General features: G+C 47.1%; 1 protein-coding gene across 1 annotated transcript in view; it reads left to right on the top strand.

Moving 5' to 3' along the window:
* The window catches only part of dock1 (dedicator of cytokinesis 1), an 800,130-nt gene that overhangs the window by 684,291 nt on the left and 101,405 nt on the right, over window positions 1-14,434 (top strand). The window contains exons 41-42 of the mRNA XM_071394671.1: window positions 1,220-1,361; window positions 1,876-1,957. Coding sequence (XP_071250772.1) covers window positions 1,220-1,361; window positions 1,876-1,957 — 224 coding nt within the window. The remainder of the gene's footprint in view (window positions 1-1,219; window positions 1,362-1,875; window positions 1,958-14,434) is intronic.

Here is a 14,434-nt window from a genome sequence, read left to right as displayed (position 1 = left end):
AGCCTGTTGAGAACAGAACAGGGTTCAAAGCCTGTTGAGAACAGAACAGGGTCCAAAGCCTGTTGAGAGCAGAACCGGGTTCAAAGCCTGTTGAGAACAGAACAGGGTCCAAAGCCTGTTGAGAGCAGAACCGGGTTCAAAGCCTGTTGAGAACAGAACAGGGTCCAAAGCCTGTTGAGAAGAGAACCGGGTCCAAAGCCTGTTGAGAACAGAACAGGGTCCAAAGCCTGTTGAGAACAGAACAGGGTTTAAAGCCTGTTCAGAACCGGGTCCAAAGCCTGTTGAGAACAGAACAGGGTTCAAAGCCTGTTGAGAACAGAACAGGGTCCAAAGCCTGTTGAGAACAGAACCGGGTTCAAAGCCTGTTGAGAACAGAAACAGTCTCTCTTTATTTGATGAAGTGTTTCTCTGTTTTGACACCAGTTCACTGGCAATAACTCTCACTGTTTACTGATCTACCATTAGAAAACATGAAACTAACTGTTTACTGATCTACCATTAGAAAACATGAAACACTAACTGTTTATTGATCTACCATTAGAAAACATGAAACACTAACTGTTTATTGATCTACCATTAGAAAACATGAAACACTAACTGTTTATTGATCTACCATTAGAAAACATGAAACTAACTGTTTATTGATCTACCATTAGAAAACATGAAACTAACTGTTTATTGATCTACCATTAGAAAACATGAAACACTAACTGTTTATTGATCTACCATTAGAAAACATGAAACTAACTGTTTATTGATCTACCATTAGAAAACATGAAACACTAACTGTTTATTGATCTACCATTAGAAAACATGAAACTAACTGTTTACTGATGTAGCAGAAGGAAACATGAGTTCTGATCAGACCAAGGACTTCACCCTGTTCTTTGCCGTTGCATCAGACAAATACGTTCACTACATCCAGTAAAGTCATGTGGTTTTGCAATACAAGATCCCAACCCCATTAAACTCCATATTATACTGTGTCTGCAGTGTTATGCCACTCTGTTGGGCCAGTTCAGTGTGTGTTATCGGTGTTCATCACTAGTCCCGTGTAATGAAACGGTCAGGGAAAGTGAGCTGTCGTGGTGGGGATCTCTCAACCTTTTGGCCCCCCCCGAAGCGCAGCGTGGCTTCGACTGTGACACAAAGCATGCTCTGGTGGTCAGACAGCAGTGGTGTAAACCCCCCTACGTTCTCTCTGTTTTTCTCTTCCCAGAACAAGATGTTCATCTATAGGGGGAAGGAGTACGAGAGGAGAGAGGACTTCGAGGCCAGACTGCTTACCCAGTTCCCCAACGCTGACAAGATGAAGACTACCACACCGCCCGGCGAAGACATCAAGACCTCTTCCTCACAGTGTATCCTTACCACAGAGATAACAGACAGCCGGAAGAGGACTGGCCACCCGTCGGAGCCTGGTTCCTCTCTAGGTTTCTTCCTAGCTTCTGGCCTTTTCTAGGGAGTTATTCTGCCTCTGCATTGCCTGCTCTCTGGGGTTTTAGGCTGGGTTTCTGTATAGCACTGCTAATGTAAAATGGGCTTGATAAAATACATGTGATTGATTGAGTCAGACAGACATCAAGATCTATCCCTGACAGTGTATACTAATCACAGAGATTACAGTCAATCAATCAATCAGTAATTTATTAAATTATATTTATAAAGTCCTTGTTCCATACATCAACAGTCTTCACAAAGAGCTTTACCACCTCCATCGACACACGTTAACCCCAAACACATTCAGAAGACTGCGACGGTCTAGTCATGACTTTAGTTTGTATGGTACTTTACTGTTCTGTTTTAGTTTAAATTATTGTGACCTGTTCATTTCTATTCAACACTTCAATATTTCCCTTCACGGCTGTGATGAAGGCATCCAGTGTTTCACCGTCAAGCCTGTTCTGGAACTCCCTTCAAAGTTCCAGAACAAACCAGTGTCTGAGCAGATCGTCAGGTATGTCTCTGTCTGTCTGTCTGTCTGTCTGTCTGTCTGTCTGTCTGTCTGTCTGTCTGTCTGTCTGTCTGTCTGTGTCTTATCTGTCTGTCTGTCTGTCTGTCTTCCTTGTTGTACAGAGTGTGTACATCATGTATGGGTGGGTTACATCAGGACTACAGGAGGACACTGGTACAGAACACTGTAGCAGTAGGATAGAGGAGGACACTGGTACAGAACATTGTAGCAGTAGGATAGAGGAGGACACTGGTACAGAACATTGTAGCAGTAGGATAGAGGAGGACACTGGCACAGAACACTGTAGCAGTAGGATGGAGGAGGACACTGGTACAGAACATTGTAGCAGTAGAATAGAGGAGGACACTGGTACAGAACACTGTAGCAGTAGGATAGAGGAGGACACTGGTACAGAACACTGTAGCAGTAGGATAGAGGAGGACACTGGTACAGAACATTGTAGCAGTAGGATAGAGGAGGACACTGGTACAGAACATTGTAGCAGTAGGATAGAGGAGGACACTGGCACAGAACACTGTAGCAGTAGGATAGACCCAGAAGACACTGGTACAGAACACTGTAGCAGTAGGATAGAGGAGGACACTGGTACAGAACATTGTAGCAGTAGGATAGAGGAGGACACTGGTACAGAACACTGTAGCAGTAGGATAGAGGAGGACACTGGTACAGAACATTGTAGCAGTAGGATAGAGGAGGACACTGGTACAGAACATTGTAGCAGTAGGATAGAGGAGGACACTGGTACAGAACACTGTAGCAGTAGGATAGAGGAGGACACTGGTACAGAACACTGTAGCAGTAGGACAGACCCAGAAGACACTGGTACAGAACATTGTAGCAGTAGGATAGAGGAGGACACTGGCACAGAACACTGTAGCAGTAGGATAGAGGAGGACACTGGTAAAGAACATTGTTGCAGTAGGATAGAGGAGGACACTGGTACAGAACATTGTAGCAGTAGGACAGAGGAGGACACTGGTACAGACCACTGTAGCAGTAGGATAGAGGAGGACACTGGTACAGACCACTGTAGCAGTAGGATAGAGGAGGACACTGGTACAGACCACTGTAGCAGTAGGACAGACCAAGAGGACACTGGTACAGAACACTGTAGCAGTAGGATAGAGGAGGACACTGGTACAGACCACTGTAGCAGTAGGATAGAGGAGGACACTGGTACAGACCACTGTAGCAGTAGGACAGAGGAGGACACTGGTACAGAACATTGTAGCAGTAGGACAGACCCAGAGGACACTGGTACAGAACACTGTAGCAGTAGGACAGACCCAGAAGACACTGGTACAGAACATTGTAGCAGTAGGACAGAGGAGGACACTGGTACAGAACATTGTAGCAGTAGGACAGACCAAGAGGACACTGGTACAGGACACTGTAGCAGTAGGACAGAACCAGAGGACACTGGTACAGGACACTGTAGCAGTAGGACAGACCCAGAGGACACTGGTACAGAACACTGTAGCAGTAGGACAGACCCAGAAGACACTGGTACAGAACATTGTAGCAGTAGGATAGAGGAGGACACTGGTACAGAACACTGTAGCAGTAGGATAGAGGAGGACACTGGTACAGAACACTGTAGCAGTAGGATAGAGGAGGACACTGGTACAGAACACTGTAGCAGTAGGATAGAGGAGGACACTGGTACAGACCACTGTAGCAGTAGGACAGACCAAGAGGACACTGGTACAGAACACTGTAGCAGTAGGATAGAGGAGGACACTGGTACAGAACATTGTAGCAGTAGGATAGAGGAGGACACTGGTACAGAACATTGTAGCAGTAGGACAGAGGAGGACACTGGTACAGAACACTGTAGCAGTAGGACAGACCCAGAAGACACTGGTACAGAACACTGTAGCCATAGGATAGAGGAGGACACTGGTATAGAACATTGTAGCAGTAGGACAGACCAAGATGACACTGGTACAGAACATTGTAGCAGTAGGATAGAGGAGGACACTGGTACAGAACACTGTAGCAGTAGGATAGAGGAGGACACTGGTACAGAACACTGTCGCAGTAGGATAGAGGAGGACACTGGTACAGAACATTGTAGCAGTAGGATAGAGGAGGACACTGGTACAGAACACTGTAGCAGTAGGATAAAGGAGGACACTGGTACAGAACACTGTAGCAGTAGGACAGACCCAGAAGACACTGGTACAGAACATTGTAGCAGTAGGATAGAGGAGGACACTGGTACAGAACACTGTAGCAGTAGGACAGACCAAGAGGACACTGGTACAGAACATTGTAGCAGTAGGATAGAGGAGGACACTGGTACAGAACACTGTAGCAGTAGGACAGAGAAGGACACTGGTACAGAACACTGTAGCAGTAGGATAGAGGAGGACACTGGTACAGAACATTGTAGCAGTAGGATAGAGGAGGACACTGGTACAGAACACTGTAGCAGTAGGATAGAGGAGGACACTGGTACAGAACATTGTAGCAGTAGGATAGAGGAGGACACTGGTACAGACCACTGTAGCAGTAGGATAGAGGAGGACACTGGTACAGAACATTGTAGCAGTAGGATAGAGGAGGACACTGGTACAGACCACTGTAGCAGTAGGATAGAGGAGGACACTGGTACAGACCACTGTAGCAGTAGGATAGAGGAGGACACTGGTACAGAACACTGTAGCAGTAGGATAGAGGAGGACACTGGTACAGACCACTGTAGCAGTAGGATAGAGGAGGACACTGGTACAGAGCATTGTAGCAGTAGGATAGAGGAGGACACTGGTACAGACCACTGTAGCAGTAGGATAGAGGAGGACACTGGTACAGAACACTGTAGCAGTAGGACAGACCCAGAAGACACTGGTACAGAACACTGTAGCAGTAGGATAGAGGAGGACACTGGTACAGAACACTGTAGCAGTAGGATAGAGGAGGACACTGGTACAGAACACTGTAGCAGTAGGACAGACCAAGAGGACACTGGTACAGAACATTGTAGCAGTAGGATAGAGGAGGACACTGGTACAGAACACTGTAGCAGTAGGATAGAGGAGGACACTGGTACAGAACATTGTTGCAGTAGGATAGAGGAGGACACTGGCACAGAACACTGTAGCAGTAGGATAGAGGAGGACACTGGTACAGAACACTGTAGCAGTAGGATAGAGGAGGACACTGGTACAGAACACTGTAGCAGTAGGATAGAGGAGGACACTGGTACAGAACACTGTAGCAGTAGGATAGAGGAGGACACTGGTACAGAACACTGTAGCAGTAGGATAGAGGAGGACACTGGTACAGAACACTGTAGCAGTAGGATAGAGGAGGACACTGGTACAGAACACTGTAGCAGTAGGATAGAGGAGGACACTGGTACAGAACATTGTAGCAGTAGAATAGAGGAGGACACTGGTACAGAACATTGTAGCAATAGGATAGAGGAGGACACTGGTACAGAACATTGTAGCAGTAGGATAGACCCAGAGGACACTGGTACAGAACATTGTAGCAGTAGGACAGACCCAGAGGACACTGGTACAGAACATTGTAGCAGTAGGATAGAGGAGGACACTGTAGTCCAGAACACTGTAGCAGTAGGATAGGGGAGGACACTGGTACATAACACTGTAGCAGTAGGATATGGGAGGACACTGTAGTCCAGAACACTGTAGCAGTAGGATAGAGGAGGACACTGGTACATAACACTGTAGCAGTAGGATAGGGGAGGACACTGGTACATAACACTGTAGCAGTAGGATAGGGGAGGACACTGGTACATAACACTGTAGCAGTAGGATAGGGGAGGACACTGGTACAGAACACTGTAGCAGTAGGACAGACCAAGAGGACACTGGTATAGAACATTTTAGCAGTAGGATAGAGGAGGACACTGGTACAGAACACTGTAGCAGTAGGACAGATCCAGAAGACACTGGTACAGAACACTGTAGCAGTAGGATAGAGGAGGACACTGGTACATAACACTGTAGCAGTAGGACAGACCAAGAGGACACTGGTATAGAACATTTTAGCAGTAGGATAGAGGAGGACACTGGTAAAGAACATTGTTGCAGTAGGATAGAGGAGGACACTGGTACAGAACACTGTAGCAGTAGGACAGACCAAGAGGACACTGGTACAGAACATTGTAGCAGTAGGATAGAGGAGGACACTGGTACAGAACATTGTAGCAGTAGGATAGAGGAGGACACTGGTACAGAACACTGTAGCAGTAGGATAAAGGAGGACACTGGTACAGAACACTGTAGCAGTAGGATAGAGGAGGACACTGGTACAGAACACTGTAAAAGTAGGATAGAGGAGGACACTGGTACAGAACACTGTAGCAGTAGGATAGAGGAGGACACTGGTACAGAACACTGTAGCAGTAGGATAGAGGAGGACACTGGTACAGAACATTGTAGCAGTAGAATAGAGGAGGACACTGGTACAGAACATTGTAGCAATAGGATAGAGGAGGACACTGGTACAGAACATTGTAGCAGTAGGATAGACCCAGAGGACACTGGTACAGAACATTGTAGCAGTAGGACAGACCCAGAGGACACTGGTACAGAACATTGTAGCAGTAGGATAGAGGAGGACACTGTAGTCCAGAACACTGTAGCAGTAGGATAGGGGAGGACACTGGTACATAACACTGTAGCAGTAGGATATGGGAGGACACTGTAGTCCAGAACACTGTAGCAGTAGGATAGAGGAGGACACTGGTACATAACACTGTAGCAGTAGGATAGGGGAGGACACTGGTACATAACACTGTAGCAGTAGGATAGGGGAGGACACTGGTACATAACACTGTAGCAGTAGGATAGGGGAGGACACTGGTACAGAACACTGTAGCAGTAGGACAGACCAAGAGGACACTGGTATAGAACATTTTAGCAGTAGGATAGAGGAGGACACTGGTACAGAACACTGTAGCAGTAGGACAGATCCAGAAGACACTGGTACAGAACACTGTAGCAGTAGGATAGAGGAGGACACTGGTACATAACACTGTAGCAGTAGGACAGACCAAGAGGACACTGGTATAGAACATTTTAGCAGTAGGATAGAGGAGGACACTGGTAAAGAACATTGTTGCAGTAGGATAGAGGAGGACACTGGTACAGAACACTGTAGCAGTAGGACAGACCAAGAGGACACTGGTACAGAACATTGTAGCAGTAGGATAGAGGAGGACACTGGTACAGAACATTGTAGCAGTAGGATAGAGGAGGACACTGGTACAGAACACTGTAGCAGTAGGATAAAGGAGGACACTGGTACAGAACACTGTAGCAGTAGGACAGACCCAGAAGACACTGGTACAGAACATTGTAGCAGTAGGATAGAGGAGGACACTGGTACAGAACACTGTAGCAGTAGGATAGAGGAGGACACTGGTACAGAACACTGTAGCAGTAGGATAGAGGAGGACACTGGTACAGAACACTGTAGCAGTAGGATAGAGGAGGACACTGGTACAGACCACTGTAGCAGTAGGACAGACCAAGAGGACACTGGTACAGAACACTGTAGCAGTAGGATAGAGGAGGACACTGGTACAGAACATTGTAGCAGTAGGATAGAGGAGGACACTGGTACAGAACATTGTAGCAGTAGGACAGAGGAGGACACTGGTACAGAACACTGTAGCAGTAGGACAGACCCAGAAGACACTGGTACAGAACACTGTAGCCATAGGATAGAGGAGGACACTGGTATAGAACATTGTAGCAGTAGGACAGACCAAGATGACACTGGTACAGAACATTGTAGCAGTAGGATAGAGGAGGACACTGGTACAGAACACTGTAGCAGTAGGATAGAGGAGGACACTGGTACAGAACACTGTCGCAGTAGGATAGAGGAGGACACTGGTACAGAACATTGTAGCAGTAGGATAGAGGAGGACACTGGTACAGAACACTGTAGCAGTAGGATAAAGGAGGACACTGGTACAGAACACTGTAGCAGTAGGACAGACCCAGAAGACACTGGTACAGAACATTGTAGCAGTAGGATAGAGGAGGACACTGGTACAGAACACTGTAGCAGTAGGACAGACCAAGAGGACACTGGTACAGAACATTGTAGCAGTAGGATAGAGGAGGACACTGGTACAGAACACTGTAGCAGTAGGACAGAGAAGGACACTGGTACAGAACACTGTAGCAGTAGGATAGAGGAGGACACTGGTACAGAACATTGTAGCAGTAGGATAGAGGAGGACACTGGTACAGAACACTGTAGCAGTAGGATAGAGGAGGACACTGGTACAGAACATTGTAGCAGTAGGATAGAGGAGGACACTGGTACAGACCACTGTAGCAGTAGGATAGAGGAGGACACTGGTACAGAACATTGTAGCAGTAGGATAGAGGAGGACACTGGTACAGACCACTGTAGCAGTAGGATAGAGGAGGACACTGGTACAGACCACTGTAGCAGTAGGATAGAGGAGGACACTGGTACAGAACACTGTAGCAGTAGGATAGAGGAGGACACTGGTACAGACCACTGTAGCAGTAGGATAGAGGAGGACACTGGTACAGAGCATTGTAGCAGTAGGATAGAGGAGGACACTGGTACAGACCACTGTAGCAGTAGGATAGAGGAGGACACTGGTACAGAACACTGTAGCAGTAGGACAGACCCAGAAGACACTGGTACAGAACACTGTAGCAGTAGGATAGAGGAGGACACTGGTACAGAACACTGTAGCAGTAGGATAGAGGAGGACACTGGTACAGAACACTGTAGCAGTAGGACAGACCAAGAGGACACTGGTACAGAACATTGTAGCAGTAGGATAGAGGAGGACACTGGTACAGAACACTGTAGCAGTAGGATAGAGGAGGACACTGGTACAGAACATTGTTGCAGTAGGATAGAGGAGGACACTGGCACAGAACACTGTAGCAGTAGGATAGAGGAGGACACTGGTACAGAACACTGTAGCAGTAGGATAGAGGAGGACACTGGTACAGAACACTGTAGCAGTAGGATAGAGGAGGACACTGGTACAGAACACTGTAGCAGTAGGATAGAGGAGGACACTGGTACAGAACACTGTAGCAGTAGGATAGAGGAGGACACTGGTACAGAACACTGTAGCAGTAGGATAGAGGAGGACACTGGTACAGAACACTGTAGCAGTAGGATAGAGGAGGACACTGGTACAGAACATTGTAGCAGTAGAATAGAGGAGGACACTGGTACAGAACATTGTAGCAATAGGATAGAGGAGGACACTGGTACAGAACATTGTAGCAGTAGGATAGACCCAGAGGACACTGGTACAGAACATTGTAGCAGTAGGACAGACCCAGAGGACACTGGTACAGAACATTGTAGCAGTAGGATAGAGGAGGACACTGTAGTCCAGAACACTGTAGCAGTAGGATAGGGGAGGACACTGGTACATAACACTGTAGCAGTAGGATATGGGAGGACACTGTAGTCCAGAACACTGTAGCAGTAGGATAGAGGAGGACACTGGTACATAACACTGTAGCAGTAGGATAGGGGAGGACACTGGTACATAACACTGTAGCAGTAGGATAGGGGAGGACACTGGTACATAACACTGTAGCAGTAGGATAGGGGAGGACACTGGTACAGAACACTGTAGCAGTAGGACAGACCAAGAGGACACTGGTATAGAACATTTTAGCAGTAGGATAGAGGAGGACACTGGTACAGAACACTGTAGCAGTAGGACAGATCCAGAAGACACTGGTACAGAACACTGTAGCAGTAGGATAGAGGAGGACACTGGTACATAACACTGTAGCAGTAGGACAGACCAAGAGGACACTGGTATAGAACATTTTAGCAGTAGGATAGAGGAGGACACTGGTAAAGAACATTGTTGCAGTAGGATAGAGGAGGACACTGGTACAGAACACTGTAGCAGTAGGACAGACCAAGAGGACACTGGTACAGAACATTGTAGCAGTAGGATAGAGGAGGACACTGGTACAGAACATTGTAGCAGTAGGATAGAGGAGGACACTGGTACAGAACACTGTAGCAGTAGGATAAAGGAGGACACTGGTACAGAACACTGTAGCAGTAGGATAGAGGAGGACACTGGTACAGAACACTGTAGCAGTAGGATAGAGGAGGACACTGGTACAGAACACTGTAGCAGTAGGATAGAGGAGGACACTGGTACAGAACACTGTAGCAGTAGGATAGAGGAGGACACTGGTACAGAACATTGTAGCAGTAGAATAGAGGAGGACACTGGTACAGAACATTGTAGCAATAGGATAGAGGAGGACACTGGTACAGAACATTGTAGCAGTAGGATAGACCCAGAGGACACTGGTACAGAACATTGTAGCAGTAGGACAGACCCAGAGGACACTGGTACAGAACATTGTAGCAGTAGGATAGAGGAGGACACTGTAGTCCAGAACACTGTAGCAGTAGGATAGGGGAGGACACTGGTACATAACACTGTAGCAGTAGGATATGGGAGGACACTGTAGTCCAGAACACTGTAGCAGTAGGATAGAGGAGGACACTGGTACATAACACTGTAGCAGTAGGATAGGGGAGGACACTGGTACATAACACTGTAGCAGTAGGATAGGGGAGGACACTGGTACATAACACTGTAGCAGTAGGATAGGGGAGGACACTGGTACAGAACACTGTAGCAGTAGGACAGACCAAGAGGACACTGGTATAGAACATTTTAGCAGTAGGATAGAGGAGGACACTGGTACAGAACACTGTAGCAGTAGGACAGATCCAGAAGACACTGGTACAGAACACTGTAGCAGTAGGATAGAGGAGGACACTGGTACATAACACTGTAGCAGTAGGACAGACCAAGAGGACACTGGTATAGAACATTTTAGCAGTAGGATAGAGGAGGACACTGGTAAAGAACATTGTTGCAGTAGGATAGAGGAGGACACTGGTACAGAACACTGTAGCAGTAGGACAGACCAAGAGGACACTGGTACAGAACATTGTAGCAGTAGGATAGAGGAGGACACTGGTACAGAACATTGTAGCAGTAGGATAGAGGAGGACACTGGTACAGAACACTGTAGCAGTAGGATAAAGGAGGACACTGGTACAGAACACTGTAGCAGTAGGACAGACCCAGAAGACACTGGTACAGAACATTGTAGCAGTAGGATAGAGGAGGACACTGGTACAGAACACTGTAGCAGTAGGACAGACCAAGAGGACACTGGTACAGAACATTGTAGCAGTAGGATAGAGGAGGACACTGGTACAGAACATTGTAGCAGTAGGATAGAGGAGGACACTGGTACAGAACACTGTAGCAGTAGGATAGAGGAGGACACTGGTACAGAACACTGTAGCAGTAGGACAGACCCAGAGGACACTGGTACAGAACACTGTAGCAGTAGGATAGAGGAGGACACTGGTACAGAACACTGTAGAAGTAGGATAGAGGAGGACACTGGTACAGAACACTGTAGCAGTAGGATAGAGGAGGACACTGGTACAGAACACTGTAGAAGTAGGATAGAGGAGGACACTGGTACAGAACACTGTAGCAGTAGGATAGAGGAGGACACTGGTACAGAACACTGTAGCAGTAGGACAGACCCAGAAGACACTGGTACAGAACATTGTAGCAGTAGGACAGACCCAGAGGACACTGGTACATAACACTGTAGCAGTAGGATAGGGGAGGACACTGGTACAGAACACTGTAGCAGTAGGACAGACCAAGAGGACACTGGTATAGAACATTTTAGCAGTAGGATAGAGGAGGACACTGGTACAGAACACTGTAGCAGTAGGACAGATCCAGAAGACACTGGTACAGAACACTGTAGCAGTAGGATAGAGGAGGACACTGGTACATAACACTGTAGCAGTAGGACAGACCAAGAGGACACTGGTATAGAACATTTTAGCAGTAGGATAGAGGAGGACACTGGTAAAGAACATTGTTGCAGTAGGATAGAGGAGGACACTGGTACAGAACACTGTAGCAGTAGGACAGACCAAGAGGACACTGGTACAGAACATTGTAGCAGTAGGATAGAGGAGGACACTGGTACAGAACATTGTAGCAGTAGGATAGAGGAGGACACTGGTACAGAACACTGTAGCAGTAGGATAAAGGAGGACACTGGTACAGAACACTGTAGCAGTAGGATAGAGGAGGACACTGGTACAGAACACTGTAGCAGTAGGATAGAGGAGGACACTGGTACAGAACACTGTAGCAGTAGGATAGAGGAGGACACTGGTACAGAACACTGTAGCAGTAGGATAGAGGAGGACACTGGTACAGAACATTGTAGCAGTAGAATAGAGGAGGACACTGGTACAGAACATTGTAGCAATAGGATAGAGGAGGACACTGGTACAGAACATTGTAGCAGTAGGATAGACCCAGAGGACACTGGTACAGAACATTGTAGCAGTAGGACAGACCCAGAGGACACTGGTACAGAACATTGTAGCAGTAGGATAGAGGAGGACACTGTAGTCCAGAACACTGTAGCAGTAGGATAGGGGAGGACACTGGTACATAACACTGTAGCAGTAGGATATGGGAGGACACTGTAGTCCAGAACACTGTAGCAGTAGGATAGAGGAGGACACTGGTACATAACACTGTAGCAGTAGGATAGGGGAGGACACTGGTACATAACACTGTAGCAGTAGGATAGGGGAGGACACTGGTACATAACACTGTAGCAGTAGGATAGGGGAGGACACTGGTACAGAACACTGTAGCAGTAGGACAGACCAAGAGGACACTGGTATAGAACATTTTAGCAGTAGGATAGAGGAGGACACTGGTACAGAACACTGTAGCAGTAGGACAGATCCAGAAGACACTGGTACAGAACACTGTAGCAGTAGAATAGAGGAGGACACTGGTACATAACACTGTAGCAGTAGGACAGACCAAGAGGACACTGGTATAGAACATTTTAGCAGTAGGATAGAGGAGGACACTGGTAAAGAACATTGTTGCAGTAGGATAGAGGAGGACACTGGTACAGAACACTGTAGCAGTAGGATAAAGGAGGACACTGGTACAGAACACTGTAGCAGTAGGACAGACCCAGAAGACACTGGTACAGAACATTGTAGCAGTAGGATAGAGGAGGACACTGGTACAGAACACTGTAGCAGTAGGACAGACCAAGAGGACACTGGTACAGAACATTGTAGCAGTAGGATAGAGGAGGACACTGGTACAGAACATTGTAGCAGTAGGATAGAGGAGGACACTGGTACAGAACACTGTAGCAGTAGGATATTGGAGGACACTGTAGTCCAGAACACTGTAGCAGTAGGATAGAGGAGGACACTGGTACATAACACTGTAGCAGTAGGATAGGGGAGGACACTGGTACATAACACTGTAGCAGTAGGATAGGGGAGGACACTGGTACATAACACTGTAGCAGTAGGATAGGGGAGGACACTGGTACAGAACACTGTAGCAGTAGGACAGACCAAGAGGACACTGGTATAGAACCTTTTAGCAGTAGGATAGAGGAGGACACTGGTACAGAACACTGTAGCAGTAGGACAGATCCAGAAGACACTGGTACAGAACACTGTAGCAGTAGAATAGAGGAGGACACTGGTACATAACACTGTAGCAGTAGGACAGACCAAGAGGACACTGGTATAGAACATTTTAGCAGTAGGATAGAGGAGGACACTGGTAAAGAACATTGTTGCAGTAGGATAGAGGAGGACACTGGTACAGAACACTGTAGCAGTAGGACAGACCAAGAGGACACTGGTACAGAACATTGTAGCAGTAGGATAGAGGAGGACACTGGTACAGAACATTGTAGCAGTATGATAGAGGAGGACACTGGTACAGAACACTGTAGCAGTAGGATAAAGGAGGACACTGGTACAGAACACTGTAGCAGTAGGACAGACCCAGAAGACACTGGTACAGAACATTGTAGCAGTAGGATAGAGGAGGACACTGGTACAGAACACTGTAGCAGTAGGACAGACCAAGAGGACACTGGTACAGAACATTGTAGCAGTAGGATAGAGGAGGACACTGGTACAGAACATTGTAGCAGTAGGATAGAGGAGGACACTGGTACAGAACACTGTAGCAGTAGGATAGAGGAGGACACTGGTACAGAACACTGTAGCAGTAGGACAGACCCAGAGGACACTGGTACAGAACACTGTAGCAGTAGGATAGAGGAGGACACTGGTACAGAACACTGTAGAAGTAGGATAGAGGAGGACACTGGTACAGAACACTGTAGCAGTAGGATAGAGGAGGACACTGGTACAGAACACTGTAGAAGTAGGATAGAGGAGGACACTGGTACAGAACACTGTAGCAGTAGGATAGAGGAGGACACTGGTACAGAACACTGTAGCAGTAGGACAGACCCAGAAGACACTGGTACAGAACATTGTAGCAGTAGGACAGACCCAGAGGACACTGGTACATAACACTGT

The sequence above is a fragment of the Salvelinus alpinus genome, chromosome 3, assembly GCF_045679555.1.
Source record: "Salvelinus alpinus chromosome 3, SLU_Salpinus.1, whole genome shotgun sequence".
Classification (NCBI taxonomy): domain Eukaryota; kingdom Metazoa; phylum Chordata; class Actinopteri; order Salmoniformes; family Salmonidae; genus Salvelinus; species Salvelinus alpinus.
This window is presented reverse-complemented; position numbering and strand designations above follow the sequence as displayed.